At 45.1% G+C, this 23,581-nt stretch overlaps 1 protein-coding gene across 2 annotated transcripts in view; it reads right to left on the reverse strand.

Moving 5' to 3' along the window:
• The window catches only part of ARL3 (ARF like GTPase 3), a 169,253-nt gene that overhangs the window by 117,322 nt on the left and 28,350 nt on the right, over positions 1-23,581 (reverse strand). For both annotated transcript variants that reach the window (XM_078643668.1, XM_078643667.1), the window contains exon 2: positions 12,515-12,658. In XM_078643668.1, the coding sequence (XP_078499794.1) occupies positions 12,515-12,658 (144 nt within the window). The remainder of the gene's footprint in view (positions 1-12,514; positions 12,659-23,581) is intronic.

Raw genomic sequence — 23,581 nt, forward strand, 5'->3', positions numbered from 1 at the left:
GTTCCTGTCCTGAGACTGGGTCATGTCCGTTATTCAAACACTAGAAACGCTTCCATTTGAAAGCGTAGGAAGCTCTAGTGGAAGGTCTTTTAGCTTCAATGAGGATGTTCATACAGTCATCTGGCAAGTCTAAGTGCCCATATTGCAAGACTTCAGGAGCCATGCTGTCAGCCGTAACGAAGGAAGGTTGGGATGGAATACTCTCCTCTCCCTTGGCTCTTGGATAGCAGGTCCGGACGGCAAGGCAACCTCTGGGTTGGAACTTCGGAGTGCTGTAGAAAGTCCGGGTACCACCACTGGCGCGGCCACTCCGGAGCTACCAGTATCATCCTGGAGTTGATCTTGTAAAATTTGGTGATCACCACTGGAATGAGAGGCAGTGGGGGAAAGACATAGAGCAAGTTCTGGGACCAGCTTATCAGCAGCGCATTCCCGCTTGAACCTGGTTGGGGAAACCTGGATACGTAGACGGGGCATTTGGCGTTTGTTGTGTCTGCGAACAAGTCTATGTCTGGAAAACCCCAGCGTTGAAAAATGCCTTGAGCAACGTCGTTGTTGAGCACCCAGTTATGCGCCTCTACAAACTCTCTGCTGAGGAAGTCCGCCTGAACATTTAGGAAACCTGGGATGTGGACTGCCTTGATGGTCAGACGTCTTGACAGTAACCACTTCCAAATTGCTGGCGCCTCCTAGGACAGAATTCTGGACCTGGTGCCTCCCTGCTTGTTCAGGTAAAACATTGTCGTGGTGTTGTCTGTCTGAACTAAGAGTGAGTTGGATCTCAGAGACGGGAAGAAGGATTTGAGAGCTAGCTGGACTGCTCTTAGTTCCAGGAAGTTGATATGGTAACCCTTCTCTGTGTCCGACCACTGACCTTGCACTTGGAGGTGATCCATATGGGCACCCCAGCCCTGCAGTGAGGCGTCTGTCACGATAGTTTGTGTTGGAGTCTCTTGGTGAAAGGGAACCCCTTGCGGTAGATTTGATCTCTTTGTCCACCACCTGATGGAGTCCTTGGCCGACTAGGGAAGGGCAATCCGATCTTCCCACTTCCCTGAATCCTGTGCCCACTGGACCTCCAGAGCCTGCTGAAGAGGACGCATGTGCAATCGAGCATTGGGGACAATGAAGATGCACGAGGCCATGGACCCCAGGAGAGAGGACACTTTTCTGACCGTAGGGAGGAGAGTCTGAAGAAGCTCCTGAGACTTCTTCCTGATAGATATGAACATCTCCTCCGAAGGACACACGCTTCCTTCCACGGTGTCCAGCGACGATCCCAGGTAGTGAATGCTCTGAGTGGGGTTGAGAATCGATTTCTTGAAATTGACTCGTAGACCCATTTTGTTCAGAATATGAAGACTGTAAGACCGATGCGACTGAAGCAGAGATGGAGTGGAACTCTTCAGAAGCCAGTCGCCCAGGTATGGGTAAATGAAAATTCCTCGTTTGCGCAGAAAGGCCGCCACCACTGCCATGCACTTTGAAAACGTTCTTGGTGCTGACTGGAGTCCAAATGGCAAAACTCGAAACTGATAATGATGCCGAGCCACTTGAAAACGGAGAGACTTTCGATGCTTCCTGGACACTGGAATGTGGAAATAAGCATCCTGCAAATCTATGGAGCACATCCAGTCTCCTTGATGTAAATGGGGGAAGATCTGGTGTAGAGCCAGCATCCGGAACTTTTCTTTTCGTATGTATCGGTTTAAGATGCGAAGATCCAGAATAGGCCTGTACTCCACAGACGGACCCTTTTTCTCGACCAGGAAATAACGAGAGTATATCCCCTGGCATCTCTGATGAATTGGGACACGTTCTATGGCTTCATTTAACAGAAGACTGCGTACCTCCTTTTGAAGGATGGGATGACACGAACCGAGTTCCATCGGAGGAATTGAAGGAGGTGGAGTCTTGAAACGTAGTAGATATCCATTTGACAATATTTAGCACCCATTTGTCGCTTGTTATATTGCGCCACTCCTCCAGAAAACCAGCGATACTTCCTCCTACCGGAGTGGACAACACGTTTAAAGGAGGTAACTGCTCATTGTCTCGCTGGCTGTTTTGAGGTAGAGGCCTGTTGTTTATTGATGCCTCTTCCCCTCCCTGGTCGTCTTTGTTGGAAATTAGACCTTTGCTGCTGCTGTTGACCTTGCGACGACCACTGGTTCGATTGACCTTTTTGTTGGAACTGCCCTTTCTCATTGGAACGAAAACGATTATCAAAGTTTTTCTTCTTCTCAAGGCCTACCGCCTTAACTGTGTCCAGTTCCGCTTTCATTTTTGCCATCTCCTCGTCTGCATGAAGACCGAAGAGAGAAGATCCATTAAACGGTAAGTTAGTGATCTTTTGCTGTACTTCCGGTTTAAGGCCTGTTAATCGCAGCCATGCAGCACGCCTTGAACAGATCCCATGAGCGTATCCGTGAGCAGCTAAACCAGCCCCATCCGCCGAGGCGCTAATAACTTGGTTAGCGACAAGACCTCCTTCCTGTAAGATTTCTCCAAAATCTTGCTGATCTTCTTTAGGAAGCTTGTCTACAAAACGACCCAGGGAATCCCATAAGGACCCGTCGTATCTTCCCAATAGAGCAGAGGCAATGGAAACCTTCATATAAGAGGCCAATGTGTTGCACATTTTCCTGCCCATGGAATCTATCACTTTGCTGTCTCTATCTGGAGGAGCGGAGGATGAAGACATCGATGACTGAGTCTTCCTAGCCGCTGCCACAATGATAGAATCTGGAGGAGGATCTGAGCGAAGAAATAATGGATCCTGATCAAGGACCTTATATTTCTTAGCTATTCATGAAGGCACAGACCCCACTGTTGCAGGAGTTAGAAAGGTCTGAGTGGTAAGGTCAATAATGCCAGGAACAAGTGGAAGCAAAGGTCTCGCTGAGGAACGGTGACGTAGGGTCTCAAAGATTACCGTGGTGGACACAGTAGGAACCAACATAGTTATATTTAATTTGCTCGCTCCTCGACATAACACCTCATTGAAGGTAGTGAGATCGTCCACAGGTGAAACTCGTGATGGAGGTGTAGAAGTACAAGTAGGACTTGGTAGACTAGGTAGACCAAGTGCGAGGTCTTCGAGATCTCCTCCTTGATGAAGAATGAAAAGACCTAGATCTGTCCCTTGAATGTCTATGACGGGATCGCGGAGAGTGTGATCTAGTCGGAGTTCTCCTTCTTGAAGATACCACAGTGGGTGTCCTTGATCATCGTGGAGATCTCCGAGGTGTTTGAATTGGAATTGAAAATTTTGACAGGCGGGAAGGAGAGTAGGTACGGGAATAGTCCGAACCAAGACTTCTGATAGACCTAGCTTTCTTCTGCCTAGGTTCTTGACCAACTTCTAGAGACCCCTCCGGTGAAACCTGTACAAAATTAAGTTCAGGTGACGAAGATCTTGAGGGAGAATGAGATGCACCGGCAACCTCCTCCGAGGCCCCAGCATGTTCTTTGTCCCTCGACGTCGATGGCCTCGACATCGATAAATGTCCCTCCCTCGACTTCGAACCATGGTGATGCCCTGTAGGAGTCAAGTGCTGTGTAGATTTCGACGTCTTCACAGGAGACCTCGACCTGGCATGACGTTGCGGCGATCTTGACTTCGAATGACGTCGACATCGTGGTGACTTCGACGTCAAGGTGATCTCGATGTCGAATGGTGCCTTACTCTCGACGTCGACTGGTCTTCAGGTCTCTTCGCCGTCTCCAAGCTTCTCGACGTCGACCTACGGTGAGGTGACGGAGAGTGTCCCGACGTCGATGGGGGTCTAGACGTCGATACATGTTTCGACGTTGATAGAACCGCATCTTGGACATACCTCGGTTCCGAAGCAGGACGCTTCGACGTCGAGGCCTTTCTCAACGACGGAGACTTACGCCGTCTCGACGTCGGAGACTGTTCAGGCATTTTCTTCGACGGTGGCTGCAACACCAACGGCGAACAATCTGGAATCTACCTTTTTCTCGATGTTGTAGAGGCAGACTGTAGAAGGTGTCGATGCTTCTGTTGAGAGGAGGGCTCTTGATCCCCAAGGCCACTTTCTGGATGTGTTCTTCCTCTCTACATCACCGGCTGAAGTCGAATCCTCTCTCTATCATGGTGCGTTCTTGAGGAAAACCTTTGGCAGTGATAACAGGCGTCTACCTTATGAGAAGAAGGAAGACAGGCGATACACACGGAGTATGGATCTGACCTAGCCATCTTTTTTCCACAAGATGGATAATTTCTGAAGAGAGCTGGCATTTTGACAGAAAAAGATGACAAGTTTCAGTCAGAAAAAGAAGGAAAAACTTCTTCAGCACAGGAGAAATGGTAAACAGCAAGAAAAATAACAAGTTCTGACTAAAAAGTCAAAAAATTGTCGAGCTCAAGCTCCAGGATACTCACAGAAGGAGCCGGAAAAAAGAACTGACCTAACTGTCACCTGTGGTGCATGCTGGGAGCATAGGGCTCTCGGAGGTTCTTAAAGGCAAAGTACCTAGATTCTTGTAAGTCTTAAAAGCGAGGTGCCAGTTGTATTTTCTGTCTCAGGAGAGTAATTCCTATGCAGCCTATGGGCCAAACTGCCTTCAAATACTTGTGTTTTTTTCCTTGTTCTGGAAAATAAAGAAATTCTTGCATGAAGCCATTTGGGTGTATGGTCTCTATTACAAGTTTTCTTAAGTAATTTATTACTGTGCAAGTATGGCTGAGTTGTTTTCTGGCTGTTTGTCCCTTTTTTTGTTTGGATTTTATAGGGCTGAATATATATATATATATATATATATATATATATATATATATATATATATATATATATATATATATATATATATATATATATATATATATATATATACCGTATTTTCCGGCGTATAAGACAACTTTTTAACCCCTTAAAATTTTCTGAACAGTCGGGGGTCGTCTTATACGCCGGGTGCCAAATTTGAGGGTATGTTTTCATGCGTTTTTTACATAGCGCGGAATACACCCGAAGGCGTCAGACTGCTTCTGCATTATAAAACACTGCGCGAGCACGCAATCAGAGCTCGTGTTTTTTTGGCAGAAATACAGAAATCCTCCTGTAACATAAATTGCTCAAGCAGTGAAAATACTACCGGTAAGGCGTATTGGCCGCACTGGCTGGCGAGGGGCTGGCGAGGGGCCGATCTTGTGTTCGTCTTGTGTTTGAGTTCCCTAAGCTGCACCATTTCCCGCCCACGCTTCGGACCCAGCCAGGGGCTCTAATCCGCCGTCCGTGCCCAGTGCCGGAACTCCCCCTCCCCTCGCACCGCGGGGGCTGTGGGGGATATTGGTACGTCACTAGCGCAGGCGTCAATCATGCACTAAAAGGTTTATGCGATTGTATATAGCGCGGACTTTACCCGAAGGTGTCAGAGCGTTTTACAGTAGGAACAGTATTGATACAAGAGGAACAATTACAAATGAACAAATTATAAAAGCAAACGTTAAGTTACATGGATCAAAAGGGACAATAGTGAGCAACCAAAATACATGAGGTAGCAATCGGTACATTCCTGGAGAAAAAAAGTGATAAGTGTGCAGGTTACAAAAGCGTACAAAGTACGAGCCAAAATAAAATAAAATACATTCTCAAAATGGCTATGCAGGACTGAGTTGGACTGCACTGGAAGTGGGGGTAGTCTTATACGGCGAGTATAGCACGAAACCTACATTTTATCAAGCAAATTAGGGGGTCGTCTTATACGCCGGAAAATACGATATATATATATATATATATATAATATCGTATTTTCCGGCGTATATATATTGTTACAAGCTCCGGGGTCCCGCACATGGGTGGGGATAATTCACTGCTTTAGACTATTGATGAGTATCCCCTGGCAGAGAAAGAAGGGTTGTTTCCAAACAGGAAGACCTCAGATTTGTTTGAATTAAGTTTTAGGCAATTGGAATTCATCCAGTTGCCAATAGCTGCCATACAATCATGGAAATTTACACGATTCTGGTTGTTAGAAGAAGAAATAGCTACAACCAATTGGGTGTTGTCGGCATATGAAGTAAGTGCAAGCCCATAAGATCTTATATGGGAGGCCAGAGGTTTAACAAACACGGTAAACAACGTGGGGCTTAGTCAGGACCCTTGCGGGACTCCATATGCCAGTAAGAATGGCAACCGCACGAATGGGTCTGAAGCCAACACTTGTTTCCTATTTGATAGAAAGGATTCTAGTAAATTTCATGGCTGATCCCTCGAAACCCACAGCCCGGAGATGGTAGAGCAAAATGTTGTGGTCAACTGTATCAAAGGCGGCCAATAATTCTAAAAGTATAAGTGCTGCACTGCCACCACTGTCAACTATAGCTCGAATCTCTTCTGTGGTTTTGACAAGAGCGGTTTTGGTGCTATGAAAGATCCTAAACCCAAAATGGGTGGAATCTAACAGTTAGTGGTCGGACAGGAATTGGGCCACTGGTTGATTGAAGGCTTTTTCTATTAACTCGCTGGAAAGGGTAGCCTGGAGATCGGCCAATAGTTGTTTGAGTTGTAGGATCTAGATTAGATTTTTTTTTAAATAGTGGACTTATAGACGCCTCCTTCCAATTGGTAGGGAACACTGGTGATTCCAGCATTGAGTGAAAAACGTTGGTCAAGCAAGTTGCAAATGTTTCCCCCGCCAGATTGATTATACTGGGTAGATAGGGATCCATAGGTAAGCATGATTTAACAGTTTTAATCAGATTCATCACCTGTGGTAACAATACTGGTGAGAAAACAAACATTTGGGCCTTCCTCGAGTATTAGCAAATGCAATTGGTCAATCTTATGTGATTCCAAATTTTGATCAAACTTATTAAAGATTTGAACAACTTTATTCCTAAAGAACTTTGCCAAGGTGTCAACTAAGTCCGAACTATTGTTAGCTAGATTGTTCTTTGCCACAGTGCATGGCGCTGCTACAGTGCACATGATCCGAAAGAGTTCTTTAGAGGCACTGCTAGCTGCAATTATTTTTTGCATGAAGTAAGCAGATTTTTCCTCAATTGTCATTGCTTTATACTTGCTAAAACAAGTTTTATATTCCTCTTTTTCTGTCCTAATGTATTTCTTCCTCCAAAGCCTCTCTTGTCTTCTGCAAGCTTGTTTCTGAAGTTTAGGGTTCTCAATGAAGCATGGAGCGAAGGGTTTATTTCTCTGTGATTTGCAAGTCTTAAGGGGCACTGCAATGGCTGTCCCAGAGTGAATCCAGTCACTATAGGCCAAGGAGGAGTTTTCCGGATTATCAGATTGGGGAGTCTTTTAAAATGTTATTAAAAATATCTGACTGAAATGTATTCCATACACCGGACTTAATTTCCTGATTAGTGGATTTAGTCTGAATGGTTTTGAATAGAAGCTTTATACCAAATATTACCGCAAGGTGGTCAGACCAGGTTAGGGGATCAGTGCTTTCATGGCCAATTGGGATTATTGGAAAACAATCTGTCTAATGTAAGGCCTGCACTGTGGGTAGGATTATTAACTAGTTGTGATAGGCCGAAACCCTCCAAGACTCCAGAATAGCAGTTGTATCCTTGGCTTTAGGGTTTTCCAGGAGAACATTTCAATCTCCTAACAAGGTGATGTATTTAGCCCTCAAACCTTCCTCCAGGAGTGAGCCAACATTATCAATAAAGATGTTTCTAGGTCCGGGGGGGGGGGGGGGGGGGGACGGGCGGCAGACTAAGGTGCCCGTAAAAGATTCTGTGTGGAAAGTGCCACATTAAACTTAAAAGCTTCACAAATCGGGTATGACCAATTGTTCAATAACCCCAGAGTACGTATTCTTAAAAATCAATGCTAAACTTCTGCCCCATTTCAGGCATCTCTCTACGTGATAAAGTGTGAAGTTAGGAGCGAGTCGCTGCTACCAAGTCTGGTCCTGAAGTTTGGTCTGCCAAAAATTCAGTAATCCAGGCCATATATATTATATGATTTTCTTTAAAGTCACAGAATTCAAACTGATGCTTTATCAGGGACCTTGCATTTAAACGAGCACACTTAAGAGTTTCTTCCATGGGAGGGACTGTAGAGATACCAGAAACTGGGCCAGCTTCGATATTGCACTTTCCATTTAACCATAGAAAGGTGCTGTTACAGCGAGTGCAGTCTAGTGCTTTATCCTGAATAACAGAGTCCGGGTCTAAATATAAACATCCCTGGACCTTACCTTTGACAGCTATTCCCAGAAGTGCTTCCCTAGAGCAAGATACCCTCGGTAGGGGATGGGAGCCAAAACTGGCAGGGGGGCTGGTGCTGAGCATGGACAGGTGCAGATGGGCATGCCTTTGGCGTGCCTTAGGTGCACTAGTGACGAGAATGTGTTTTGTGGCCCATTTAAACCCCTCGAGGCAAGTCAAATGGGTGCCTCTATACCATGTCAAAATAGCAGAACAAAACTCACATTAAGTACTGTGGAGAAGTGCTCATTATTTACGAATAATTATTATGTGTTCTTTAAATAGCACTTTTCTTCAAAGTACTTTAAATAGAGTATTCAGTGTACATGTATTTCCAAAATAAACCAGTACTCACTCTTGAGAACACTTTAAGTAAAAACGTTGGTGTACGCTTATACCGATTTAAACTGGTACTTGTTCCGTAATTAACCGGGATGAAATCCAAATGTATTGCTCTGCATATCGTCTTGTACTAAAAGAACTCACAGTGTGCGCCAGCCACTCAACAACAAATGGATCTTAAATTGGCACCTCCTGACTGTGCATGTGCAGACTACATCAGTAACTCGAGTGTGCAATGAAATTGGTGGTGTTTCACTCATACCACTCAATGGTGTTTCTTTCCCGTACACTGCCTTCGTCCTGCTCCGCTCCAGTCTTGATACTCTGTCCTGGACAGTCACTCACCTTTACCTTGTGGAGAAGCGTGGCTCAGTGGTTCGAGGCGGCAGACCCGGCAGCGGAGATCGACCGTGGACCAGGGTTCGATTCCCCGCCTCGGCGGGTCTCGGGCTCAAAAATTCCACGGACTCGACAATTCTCGCTCCGGTGCCTACTCGAATCACGGGGTCACACTCTGCAACTCTGGGCAATAGCTTGCTTAATCTCCACTACGGCCCCTCGCGGCGGGATGGCTGGCTTTCACCTTGTGGACACCCTGCCGGGGTTTCTCACAGGGGAATACCAGGACGGGTTCCCTAAGCAAGCGCCAGGATGCCCTTTGGGTGACAGGTTTGCGCTATATAAGTACACCTACATTTACATTTATATTTACATTTACTTCTGACTCAATACGGAGATGGAAGAAGGCCCTGAAGAAGGCCTCCATGTCATTTCATAAGGCCTACACCAAACTTCTTAAAGCACCCTCACCCCCAACCTCACCCCAAAAAGGTGAAAATTCTTTAGAAATCAGGCATTTGTTATATGTAATAAGTTTTCCAGGCAAGTGTAGAATGCGTTCATAATGCTTCTTTTATGCTTTATACAAAGGTCCCATGAGGTCTTCAACATTGCACCTTGCGACAGTGTCCTATCGCAACCATACATTTGCCTTATTCCTATCTGCCTCCAGTCTTGTGAACTTCATTAGTGATGTCAGAAATACTGTCTGCTGTACTATTATTGTCTGCATTAAAGGGTCTCATGACAATTAAGAAAGTCCCCTCTCGGCCACGACGGCGACCAACATGGCCGCATAGACGCTCGGCTCCGCCGCTCGCCCTCGCCTCCCGCACCATCCTGGCAATGATCCTGCATCTCAGCCGTGGCCCCGCGTAGATGAGCGGATGCGGTGCCCGGCCGTGTGACTCCGTACTGAAAACTGCCCCGGACGGCCGAGTGACATCGTCGTGAAGATTCCGGCCTCTACAGTGGGCGAGCCGGGACCTCGAGTGGCACTGCAGCCGCCGTGGAAGTGATCAACATCGGCCCTGGTCGGCCATATTGGATCGGTGACCCGAGCCGAGATTCGTCGCGCATACATTGCCGTGGGTAGATGGGCTTGACACGGCTCTGGACCCCTAAGCTTTGTGGCATATGTTTGTGTTGGCGCCTGTGGAGGTGGATATACTGGGGTGCTATGTGGAGTGACTAACCTGGGCCGGCCTTTCTTTAGGGGCTGCCAGTGGGCGACCACGCACCATCTGAGGCGGACATCGGAAGTGGATCCCTCGCCTGGTTACGGCCGGTGAGCGGTGCGCGGCATTGAGCGAGTGTGTGGGCTCGAATATCATGACCCATATGCACGCCGCGGCCTGATGTTAATATCCTAGCTGCCTGCTCGGACTGCTCCGTATCCTGTTCGGAGGCTCCTCTGAGAGGGGCAGTGTTTTGTACGTTGGCGGTAGAGGGATGGAACCTACAGTGAGAGATGTCTTACTGGCCATTACGAACTTGCACTCAGCCCTGCAACATTGGTGGCTGGTCATCAATGGCTCCCAGGCGATCATTGCTCCTGCCACGGGATCTACAGAGGCAGATGGGCACAGTGTAGATTGGATGCCCGGCCTTTTCCAGTCGGTTGACGCCGAGGACTCCCTGGGGTGTCCAGAGTTGGGATGTGAGACCAGTGAGCACGGCGGCCGGAGCTGCGTGTCTGCTGCCCTTGTTACCTACTTGCCGGCTGCTCCGCCTCCGAAACAAAAGTGCCTTGTTTTTTCGACAACGGACAGTGAACCCTGGAGGAACAGTGCTGACTCTGTGCCGCTCTTTTTGCTGAAGGCCCGGGTGGCCCCTACTGCGACAGCGGGTCCATCGACTTTGCCTGCTCGGGGACTGGGGAACTTGTCTGCTTCTGCTCAGACTGGCCAGGGTTGATCGCTGACTGTTTGCGGCGTTTTATGGGTGATCCTGGTTACGATGCGGAATATGGCTTTTGATTGTGCCTTTGGGGGGCTGAGATGAACGTAAATTGATGCTCACTTTCCATCTTGGTGGGCTCACACGCTTTTCGGTTTGTGGGGGGGGGGTGGGATTGGGGCCGAGGCTATGGCCCTCCTCCGGGCTTTTCCATTTTCGGGGTTCTTATTGGGGCGACAGGCATGCCTATGGGAGGGGGTGGGCCGTAGCCCTCTGCTGGTATGTAGGGTGGGGGGTTGGGGGATGGGAAGTGTTTTTCGTTACTTCTTTGTTTCTATGGCCCTATTTTTCCTTTTCTTCTCTTCTTATTGTATCCCTTTTCCTTATTTTCGGTGTATTTCTTCCTAGTCGGGGTAGTGGGTTTTAGTTGTGTTGGGAAGACTCCTGTAATGTGTACTTGCGTATATTCTCTATTATTACTGCTTCATGAGTATGATGTTGAGTGCTAGTACATAGCTATTGTCGATTCAAGTCCTGTTTTTGACTTCCCAATTGTGCATCTCAATTGAAGACTATTATCCTGTTTTAAGACTTGCTTAGTTTACGATTTCGCAATATCGCTGGCCATTTGATCCTTCTACCCTTATTATAAAATGGGATCCTCTTTATCCTGGAACACTGTGGACAAATTGATCTATGAATCCTGATTTAATGGACTACGCCGGACTGAAGATAACTGTATTGTTGTCACTCGCTGTGCGAGGCTTTGAATCTTTTTGAGTTGGTGATTTGCAATTCTTCGGCCGGTGCCTGCTTTTATTTGTACTGCTGCATGTGAGGTTTTCCAAATAAAAATTTATTAAAAAAAAAAAAAAAAAGAAAGTCCCCTCTCTTTTGTTGAATGAATTGTACACGACAATCATGATAAATGACGGTAGGAAATATCTAATACAATCTACTGTATGGTCCACAGCATATAGCACAATCCTATCTTTTCACAATAATGTATTTTAAACTCAATAATATAAATTCAAGGTAAAGTCTACATGAATTATCTGCATGCTTAATTTGGAGGACCAAAACAAATTGTGTATTCTTAGGAATTTCAAGAATATTTGGCATCTTTATGACTGTACTAGACCTGATACTATTGTTTAATATGGCATGTGTCTAAAACTAGAAACTTAATTGGCAATAAATACAACAAAAAATCAAAGGTGATCACATTTATGTGAGAATTTGATAGTTGAAATGTAATATTAGTGGAGAGATCCCAAATCACTTTCTAAATAAATAAAGCACTTTCTTGCTAAATAAATAAAAGCACACCTAACGGAGGTCTTCAATTTATCAAGTCACCACATACCCCCTGAATCAGAGCAAAACAATATCAATCTAAAATTTTGCAGCAAGACATGTCTGTGACGATAACTCTGTTCTCTTGTAGTCATGTTAGAAGCGTTGCCAAAAAAGAAGCAAATATGGGCCTTACTACTCCCTTTCCCACTCCCTCGCGAGTCGCTTGCTCTCAGTGACTTTCTTTTCAATTGTCTTATTTCCTTTTTTGTTTTGCCTCTCCTCCAGCCTTGTTGAATGAAATGAATTGTGAAAATAAAATTTGTTGAGCATACTTGAACGTTTCTTGTTTGTTCTCAAAGAGTAGTCTTTCCCAGCGCATTAAAGACAATGTGTTATGATTAAAGGCAAAAGGGAGCGCAGGAATTCAAGTACCTGAGTGGGTGTGATGTGACTGATATCTTCTGAGGCCAGCTGTTTCAGGAGCGTCGTTTTCCCTGCATTATCCAATCCCAGGAGAAGGATTCTCACCTCCTGGTCTGGAGCACTTTTCAGTTTTCTTAAGATTGAAAGCAAACCCTTTAACAAACAGAAAAACAAGCTGTAAAATATGCATGCTGTTTCTTTGTTGAATTTTCCCATTTATAGTTTTTCCATCAATGGTAGTTTCACCGCAACCTTAACAAACAAGCATTGGCATAGCCAATCGGTATCGCCCTTGGAACCTTATAGGTGTTTAGCTATGCAACAGTTGATGTTGTTGCACCAAGGATATTGTGCAGCATAACTAAATACTTATAAGGTCCCAAAAGCGAGACTTATTGGCTATGCCAATGCTTGTTTATTCTATGGTAAAGGTTTCCATTTGGACAATGTAAAACCTTTTTGAGCGCCACATCTTTAAAAAAAATGACAAGAATATGTCCTTTTGAGGGTGCCAGTGATGGATTAAAAAATAAATAAAAACAAGTGTTTAAATGAGGGACAATGTTCGATCCAATAACTAAGGTATGCTAAAGGATTTAGTGTGCTGCTGGCCTGCTAAGAAAAAGCATATGTTGTGTTTCTGGAATCAAAGGCCAAGGAAGTCCCTAATTTTAGCAACAACTGTTTTGAGAGGCTGGCATCCACATAAAAGGAGAAAGATGCTCTTACCTTACTCATCTCGGTTCAAAATGCAGCCTAGGTTTACGATGTGCTTCAACATGCGTTATCAGGTAGCTCTACTAAAGCACTCTTAGTAACAAGCAAATGGTGTGCGCCAAAGTGATCGCAAGCAAGACGTGCGGCCGGGAGTTGTGTGCGCGCGCGCAAAAGGGAAATTAAGAAAAACACGCAGGCTGGCGAGTGGTGTGCGCGCACCATGACGAGAGAGGGAAGCCATATAGCGCCTCTGCTCGTCATGTGCGCGTAACCGCACGCTCTATGCAGCCAAAAGAGTGTGCTAGGACTTTTAAAAGCCCACACACTAAATGTCTCGCAATGCAGCGCATGTGCTGGCTCAGCGAGACCTAAAATCAAGTAGCAAGAAAAGCTGCTATTACTCTCTCCTGGGAGGAGTAGAGTCGTTTAATCTATGGCCTACTTGATGATAAAAAATATAAATAAAGAAATACTACAACCAATACATTTACAGCCACCGGTGAGTGCCTTCATTGTACATTTATTAAAAGGACAGCAACAAAAACAAATTCTAGAACCTATGTCATAAACATGCATGCTGAACTTGGTATGGGAATATTCAGCATTCTAATTACCAAAAAGTTAACAATAATCAAGGCATAATTTCATGTACTGAGCTTAAATTTAATATTACAGAAGACAGCACTAATAAGTGCAGTGAATTTACTTTATGCAAGACATTCAAGAATACTTGTTACAGTTATGTGAATGAGAGTAACATGTAAAAAAAATGATTATTAGTTGAGGGGCGGTAGGTACCCAACTCAGAAGTATCCATAATCTTTGTCAGAGTGAACACTCAAAGTAACTAAATGACATTCACCTCAACCCCCGGTAGCTATGGCACACAGCAGATAGGCTTAACTAGGAGGACATGTGTAAAGGATTTATGCAGTACTAAGGCAGAAATAAAGTCGAATTACAAATCAATAAAAATCACAAACCAAATTAATAAAATTGAGTAAAATGTAATAAACAAAATTACAAAAAAATCCAATACGGAGATTTGGAGATATGAATGTTTACATTTTAGGTAGAAATAGCGATGAGAAGCAGCAAGTTCCACTGAAAGTTACACATCACGGTAGAACCATAACTAGGCGCAATATGAAGCGGACCACAATGGAGCGCAGGTCAGAAATATTAACCAGGTTTTCCCTGGTTAACTTTAGCCCTTTAAGTCCCAATCCACCACAGAAGTACACTTCTGAAGCACCCCAGGACCTCAGGGGAGGCACTTACAGACTCACTGGGTGTCAGGCAGCATCTAGTCCATGTTTAGTTGCCACCAATCAGCTGGGCAGCTGCAGGAAAGGCATCTTGTAATTTGTTGTATCCATGTAGCTGGATTAGGAGGTAAGCCTTATAACCCATGGAGTCTACGTCTTTGTCTGGTGTACTAAAGGGACAGATCCAGTCCTCCAAGGCAGACAGACCGCAGATTCAGTCCTCTTCTAAACTTCCTCAGGTCCAGGATAGTTCTGAAGTGGGTGCACATTTATGCCTGGAACCAGCTAGTGGTTGGGAATTACCCCTGCGGATGTCCTAACCAATAGGGTAAAGGTTCCCAGGGACTTACCCTACTCACTTTGGGCATTTTCAAGATAGCTGAAGTCTTTAGTCACACTAAATGTGGGCTCTGCAAGCTGGCTGTGTGTGTGGGGAGTGTAATACAGTAATCCTAATGTCATCCTGCATCTAAAATTAAATCCAGTTCGCAGAAGTCCTGTACCCACAACAACCTCATACAAAATTTTGGTAGAACAAAGCTGAGTTTTCAGTAACAAGATAGAATAAACAAGAATTGTTTGGCATCCTGTCTTTGCTCTTTGAAGTGCACCTCTAGTGTGATGTGTAAAAACCCCAGCAAACCTGTCAAGCCGTTCTTGACACCTCAGCAGGATCTGACACTGATGTCAGCAAGAGGCCCACTGTGATAGTCTGGCTAGGAGCAGGCATTGAAAAAAGGGTGCAGATCTGGGTGTTAGCTACATCTGTTTGTGGGTATGTTATGTCAAGTGTATTTGCATAGCACGCTATGTCCCTTGAGAGTATCTTGGTGCTGTGCAGGTGAGGTTAGCCCTAGAATGGGGCTGAAAAGTTACTTGAAGAGCCTGGTCTTCAGGTTCTTGCGGTATTCAAGAATGGAGAAGGGAGCTCTGGAGGTTTGACTTCTGGTTCATCTTCGGTGAATGTGTGGGAAGTGTGCTAGTAGGAGTAATAAAAATAATTGTAATTGTGAAGCTTATAAAGCGCATGGTTACACTTATCAGTGTGTCCCCGCGCTGAATAAACCACTGAGGAACCCGTCCTGGCCTGTTCCTGTGAGGCGCCCAACTCCTGGGCACCCCCCTGGTGAAGCCAGGCATCCTTAGTGATTAGGGCCGGCGTGGAGACTAAGCAAGCTACTGCCCAGAGTTGCAGCGTGGGACCCCATGATTAGAGTAGGCACCGTGCCGAGAATTATCGGGTCCGTGGACATTTGAGCTCAAGGCCCTGCCGCGACGGGAATTGAACCCTGGTCCCGGGCCAGACCTCTGCATCAGGGTCTGCCGCTCTAATCAGTGAGCCACACTCCTCCACTAGTCAGGCTGCGCCAAGGTGCCTTGATGGAAGTCTGTGCGGCTGTTCAGGCTGGCTACGCCTGTGTTGCGTAGTGTTCTGTGGGTGTGGAGCTTAAACAGTGCATGCTTTTGTATCTTGAGCCAGTGGCGGGCTCTCTTGTGTGTGCGATATGTGTATTGAGCAGGAGGTGGAGGATGAGTCTGGCTGCTATGTTCTGTATTGTTGGTAGTCCTCTAGAGGCGTTTGATGGGTCCTGCGTAAAAAGAGTACCCATAGTTCAGCTTCCTGGTGATGAGGGCTTCTGTAAAAAATGTCTGATGTTGTTTAGTAGCTACTTGCAGATTTGTTTCAGCAGCTTCAGAGTGTTAAAACAGGATGCGGTGACAGTGTTGACCTTGGCAGTCATGTTCAGCTTGTTACCAAAGATGATCGGGACATTTCTGGTGTGTGGGCTGGGGATAAGAGTCTGTCTGCGGTTTGACAGCCGCAAACTGCAGTCCCACAGTGAGGCCTCCTTTCCGTAGATCACCACTTCTGTCTCGAAGGTGTTCAGCTTGAGACAGTTTGGCTTCATTCATGTATATTTGGACTGGCAGGTAATGCATTTGTTCCTTGTGCTGGGGGATTTGACAGAGAGGGACAGTATAAGCTGCGCATTGTTGGCATAGGAGAGGATGTTGAGGTCATGAGCACAGATTACGCGGGCCAGAGAAGTCATGTAGACATTAATGAGGGTAGGGCCGATTAAAGAGCAGATGAGCTTGCAGACCTCTTACAGGTATGGCACTAGGTTGAATGTCTGAGTCTGTATGGTCAGAAATGAGCAGATCCAACAGAGGTTCAGTTCGTGAATGCCAGTTTTGTGCAGTCGTTTGGTGAGGATTGGGTGGGAGACCATGTCAAACGCCGCTGTGAGGTTCAGTATGAGGAGAGCCGCAGTTTCAGTATGAGGAGAGCCGCAGTTTCTCCTCTATCTAGTATCTTGCGGAAGTGATCTGTGGCTTCAATGAAAACTGTTTCCGTGCTGTGGTAGGTCTGAATCCTGACTGCATGGTGTCAAGGAGCTGGGGGTTGACAAGGTGGTCAGTAAGGCATCTGCGGACACTTTTTTCCAGAACCGTGGCTGGGTATGGTCAGGGTGAATTCTTCGTCCAAGACTGGAAGACTGGCAACTAGGTTGATCGGATCAGGTTGAAAGTCAAAACTGCCATGTATGGCTGTGATTCTGTTGCTAAAAAAGTTTGAGAGGACATTGCATAGTACTTGGATTGAGGTGATGGGGGTGACAGAGGCTGTGGTGAGATCTGCTGTTTGTGCTGGTGTAGATGTAATTTTCTGGGCAATTCGCTTGGTGTTCTGGATTTACTGGTAGTAGTTCCCCAGGGAGAATTTGGAGTTGCCCTTGTCTGTGGTTCCCTGGCTCATTCTCCATCTGTGTTCCATTTGTTTACAATGTCGCTTGATCATTCTTCTGTGTATCAACTGGCCTGAGCCGGTGTTCTTGTTTTGCTTTGTTTGTTAGTGCCGAAGTGTTGTTGCAGGCAGTGATCCAGCGGTGGGCCGGACGTTTGGTGGTTGGTCTTCTATGACGCAGGATGTTGATGAAACAGACTAGGTTGTGGTCGGTCCAGGTGATGTTTTGCCAGCCATGAGGACGTTGAAGAAGGTGAAGATGGGGTCCAAAAGGTGTCAGACGATGTGTGTAGGTCTGGTTGTGTGCTGGCTGAGGTTTCCAATGCTTTCGAGGAGGGCTTCTGAGTTGGGTACACTATGGCCTTCTAAGTGAAGGGTTATCTTAATCACGAGAATGAAGGCACTCAAGTGGATGACAAGTGGAGAAATGAAGTCTGTGATATTGCTAGTGAAGCTGGCTCGGTGTCCTGTAAGTTTGTAGACCAAGGTGCTGCATTGGGTAAGTTTGACTGTGATTCATAGCTTGAAGGCAAGGTGCTCCACATACCTGGTTTTGGTGTCAGCTGATGGTCTCCTTGAAGATGGCAATTCGTCCTCCGGGCTTGTGTTGGCTGTTTTGTCTGGCGATCTTGTACTTGTCCGGGGCCGGTGCGTGGATTAGCGATGTTTCAGTGAAATGGAAATCAAGGGTGCAGTTGTCCAGCAGATCCAGATCTCAGTGGCATATTTGTTCAGTGAGCGGAATTTAATAAAATATCTACTTGTCCATGGGGCAGGCTGCTTAATAAATCTACTTGTCCTGTAACAAAATCCACTTGTCCCCTTTGTGCCATGTAATGCGGCAACAAATTACGCAGCAATCTCATTATATAAGAGTTCTGATATAGCCTCTCTGATTATGCCAGGGTTCATACCAAAGTAGTGTTTGAATACTAGCAATTCCCTTATGCTGCTATGTTTCTGCAGTTCTACATACTGGGGCTGAAAGTAGTGGTAAGCAATAGTTCCAGGGTTGGAATGCCCTTTTTAGTCTGTGCAAACCTACTAACGTGCATTTTTTTTTGATAATCAAGTTTTATTGAAATTTTAAACAGACAAAAACATTCGCATCAGGTCACGTATATCTTCAAGACAGTCCTGTTTACCTCCTATGACATCACTGAGCGGAGTAACATGCATTAAAAGAGACAGTGATTCCCAGTGGGCATGGCATAATGTCAAATGTATCACTGCTGTATCATGCCAAACCATTTCCCCCCAGATCTTATTAAACAGCTCCGGGCAGCCCCGTGCCTCGAAGACGGATTCTTCTTGAGTCCCACACCAATCCACCCCCCTCCTCCATCTCGCCAGAGTCGGTGGCACTCTCTGGGGTACATAGGGCTGCAATGTCACGCTTAGCCACCGCAAGCGCCGTTCCCAAAAGTCGCTTATTGGTGCGTGAGCCATCCAAACCGTCAAAGACTCCAAGGAGCAAATGTCTCGGGTCATGGGGGACAACCCAACCCAGCACACCCGTCAGTTCCCGTTCGACCCCCTAACTTGCATGTTTTAAGGGTTTTCACCAATTCTTCTCTAATCATTTCCCATACTGAGAACGGTTGGAAATTTACTACTGACAGTGGCAGACTTAAAACTTCTTCCAAGGTTGGGAAAAAAGTGGTTGGAGGAAAAGTGAACTCGAAAACATTCAGATTTTCACATAAGCAAATCTACACCTGCATATTTGCTCATGCTAAAATGCAGTTCACAAATATTTTCTGGGAGTCCTATTTCTTGGCCTACTTCTGTAAATTCTTGTGAATTCATGGAAACTGTACATATGCACTTAATGCAAGGATATATACCATGGATGCACTTTTGAGACTTTCTTTAATAATTAAGCCTCTAATTAGGCCTGGCGTTAACCATGACCTTTTGTTTTGTTTTTATTCGGTCTCTCTCCGTCTATCAGTTGGTGTCCCTGTAAGTGACAGTATTTTGCTCTTTTAGAAGAAGCATATTGGCACACAAAGTAGTTTTGTTCAGTGCCCAGAACCGCTGTGGCAATGTGTGCTGAGACCAACATTTTTTTGTTTTGCTTTTGCCAATGCTTGTTAGAATGGTGAGGACCCAGCAGCTCCCACACTGTTAAGGCTTTATAAAAACCATGCCTAAACAAGTCACGCCTTGACAAAACCAAAAGGCTGACCACTAATTTCAGACCCACTAGCTTTGTCAATGCTGGTTTGTTCTTGTTTTCCATATTCATATTTAAACTGGTTACACTGATATTCTATTCTGAATATTTCTGGTAAATACTAACATACATCAACACGTTACTAAATGATGCTGCAAAGATACGGTACCTAAAATCTTTCGGTAGTTAAGCTAAATGTTTTCTTTTCTTACTTGCATTTTTTTGTAACGTTTTATTTTGAAAGCAAAGAATCATCACTCTTGCTTTCAAGTTTCTGCAAATATTTGCATATAATCAGAGAGCATTCTGGGTGTATTATACAGAGCCTCATATTATTAAATTTTGAAAATATGTGTACACCTTTATACTGGAATCGCTGTCAGTAGTGCAGGCTGAGCTTAAAACATTTACTTTTAGTGCTCACCCTAATAATAAAGGCTTTGAGTTAATGAACCATATATACAAGTTTGAACAGCATTACCACACATATTACATAACACACACATTACCTTAATTGTAGAGAATGCCCTTCCCTGAGCCACAATGTGGTACTGTAAACTGGCAGCCAAAGGGTTTGTGCTGCAGGGGGTTAGGCCTACTTGTCCCAAGGACAAAATGCACATTAAAACTTGTTGCCCTTGACCCCAAACAAAATGTCCCAGGCGTCGGGCTATAGGAATTCCACATCCCTCTCACTGAGTGGTTGCTGAGCAGCATGCATGAGAGTAAGAAGTGGGAGGTTGATTTGCATGAGCGAGTTGTGTGCTGTTGGTGTGGTCATGGTTAGAGTAGGAGTACAGTGTGTGTGCCTGTAGGCAAAATGGCAAGAGTTGCAGGTGAATGCTCCTTCGTAAGCGCTAAGCACAGCAGCAGCATGGCGTGCGGAAGCTAGAATTGAGGGTGCGGAGAGATGCTGCTGGGTAGCATTGAGTAGCCAGGGTACCTCATATTGGGCACAGTCCAAGAGCGAACAAGAGCCGATGGGCTTGCATGTGACATGCCTTCAGAGCGCTCACTGCGCCCACCTTAAATAGGTGTTGGGTGAGGAGAACAAGAGTGGGGGTGCGTATGGCGGCACGGAAGCAGGACAGCAGGAAGGAGTTGGGGAGCGCAATGAAGCAGATAACGAGCAGCGGAGAGGAAGGCAGAAGCACAGGAAGGAAGGAAGGACGGACCGTGGCAAAAAGACAGTGAAAGGGGCAAAAGAGAGAGGTGGAACGAACAAGGCAGAAATAAACACTAGCAAATGAAAGGGTAAAAGAAAGGAGGCAGATGAACCAAGGTAAAACAGACAAAGGCAAAAAACAGTGAGAACAACGGCAACACTAACAAGCCTGAGGTGGAATAAGAGTGATGGAGACGCACACAAAGAGCAGAGGATAAAAAGCAGGTGCCTCAGTGTTGCAGGGTGGGCTCTGCAAGAGCATTGTCTGGAGGGAGGACCAAACCCAGGTAAGGCCTAAGGAATGGGGCTGTCCACATGCTGAAGTAAATCCCGTTTCTGGACCCAGCCTACAGGCTTACTGTCAAGGGCACAACACCACCTTCCCACACTCAATGCCTTTTGTTCCAGTCTTGGGAGCAGGTTCATCCCTCTTTTATGCCAATTCAAATGCTAATTGCTAGTTGGTAAAAGACGGAGAACTAAATGCAGATTTAGCTTTCAGGGGCTTCAAGTAGGGAAGTCCCTATCCCAAAATATTAATTACAAATCAGACTTCACCAGTAAATTGGGCTCTGAGAAAAAGATTTCAAAAAGCCCAAAGCTGGAGATAGCATGTATTAAACTTAATATATCAATGCTTTCCTATGGAATGGCCAACCCTGCTACAGTGAAAATAGCTTTTAGACCATATTGACAGCAAGGATATGTTTAACACTAAACCTTTACGCTTACTACTCTTAAATACTATGCTCCCTGCCTTGTGGGCAAGTAAGGCCTCCTTTGGGATGACTTAATATTGAAAAGAAAGGTGTAGGCCTGTCAAACGGGGGTTGTTTTGAGAGGTCAGATTTGTAGTTCAAAACAGCACAGCCAAGCAACAATGCTTGACATGGAGACATGTTTACAGTGCAACAGAAATGGATGGCACAAAGAGTGCTGCAATTCACCGTAGCATTTAATTTACAGGCCCAGATACATTTAGGTACCATATCTAAAGGACTTATAGGCAAAATAAATTAATCAATCAGGTGTATGCCAATTTTACCAAGTTAAAAGGAGGAGCATAAGCACTTTACCACTGGTTAGCAAGGGTAAAGTGCACAGAGTTCTATAGCCAGCAAAAACTGGGTTCACTAAAATGGTAAAAAAAAAATCCAGGGTGACCCTACACGAAGTGCAAATTTCCAACAACACAACGTACATCCACCCAATTACAGAAGACAATGACTGTCTGTGGACCAGCTATCCAAGATCCTCAGGAAAAGTGAGTTTTAAAGGCTTGTCAAATCCTAGTAATGCAGGTATGCCATTTTGAACACAAGGGGCTAGTCTTGAAAATACTCATGTAATGGACCTTGATGTTTTAACCCTCAATACCTGCAGTATGTTGGTTTTTCAGTGGGTGTGTCATACTTCACAGTAGCATACCTTCAGCAGCCGGGAAGGAAATTGCACGTGGAGGTGAGGAACACAGATCTTTAACAAAATTCTAGTAACCTTAAAAGGATAGTTTTCTAAGACTTCCAACTAAATGTAAAGTGCATAACAATCTCTTGCAAAAAGTCCTATTACTATATAGATCAGTTCCGGCCCGTGTGAAAGTTAGGAACTGGCAAGCCCTCAGGTCCCCGAAAAGTGAAGTCTATCTACTTCAAACTCACGGAATGAACTAGAGAACAAAACATATTTTGCTTCGAGGTAATCCTGTAAGGATCCGGAGCTAGTCCTCAAAGCCGGGAGCCACAGCAGGAGACTTTGTGGCACCCAATGTGACGCAGCATGAAGAACAAGATTCAGAACTTGTGGAGGAGACAACACTGTGACCAAGAGTACCATTCCTGCAGAGCTCCACTACGTATGGCAACCTACACAGTCACAAGCCAGTGTACGGAACCAATGGAGCAGAGTTAACAGAGATTGGCACTTGTACAGAACTGCAAACATGAAGCAATATCCAGAAAGAAACACTAGTAGCCCTAGGCCACAGACGCCAGCAGCAGCCCACCTGGAGAAGAAATGAGCATTAAATGGTGACACTGTCCTAGAGGAAGGTTTGACAGCCTTAGGTGCCTGACACAGGAAGAGTACCACAGGGTAAAGACCACACCCTTTGCAGTTCATATAGCCCCATTTCACTACTGGACATAGACATGAACATTTGTACTGGGATTCATGCAACTAGATTATATAAGCCTAGTCCTACTAGGGGTAATAAATGCGACCTGCCAGGATTTGTCTCAGGCAGAAATTGTGGGGATAACCTAAAAGACAAATTTATGCATTGAAGATAATATCAGCCAAACAAATTAAAAAATGACATTCTTATCACTAAATGCAAAGAAAGAGTGTGACAAGAGTAAACAGTTACTTTTGGAGAAAGACACCGGAGTCTTTGAGCAAAGATCCACACCTTGGTAAATAGTAAATAAAAAAATATCTGCAGCGTTTAGAAATAACGGTACATAATTTTCTGGGTTTCTAAATAGGGCTATTTCCATCCACCCCTGTCTATCCTCACAATAGAACCTATGGCAAACCAAGTTTTCAACTCTAAAATCAACCAGAAAAATTATTTTAGGGAAAAAACATTTAAATTTTCAATGAAGGCAGACGACTTCTTGCTCTCAATCTCAAATCCCATGACGTCCCTTCCCCCACTGCTGCAGGAACTTGAGAACAATAGCATACTGTTAGGCTTTAAGGTGAATTCACAAAAATCCCAAATTATTGCTCTCATAGCCACTGAAAATCAAATATCGAACTTTAAAACCAAATTTGTCTTTCGCAATGCAAAAGATTCCTTATCTTACTTAAAAGTTCAAATCACACCGACGACAGAACAAATTATTGAGGCTACTTATCACCCTTTGTTGAAGGAGTTGAGGAAAGATTTACATGGCATATGGGAGGCCTCGCCTGGCTAAGGAATGGCCATAATCAGGAATGCCCTTTTGAGAATCCTTTTCCAATTTAAAACACTGCCACTACGAACTCCTGT

This window comes from Lissotriton helveticus, chromosome 5_1 (assembly GCF_964261635.1).
Source record: "Lissotriton helveticus chromosome 5_1, aLisHel1.1, whole genome shotgun sequence".
Classification (NCBI taxonomy): Eukaryota; Metazoa; Chordata; class Amphibia; order Caudata; family Salamandridae; genus Lissotriton; species Lissotriton helveticus.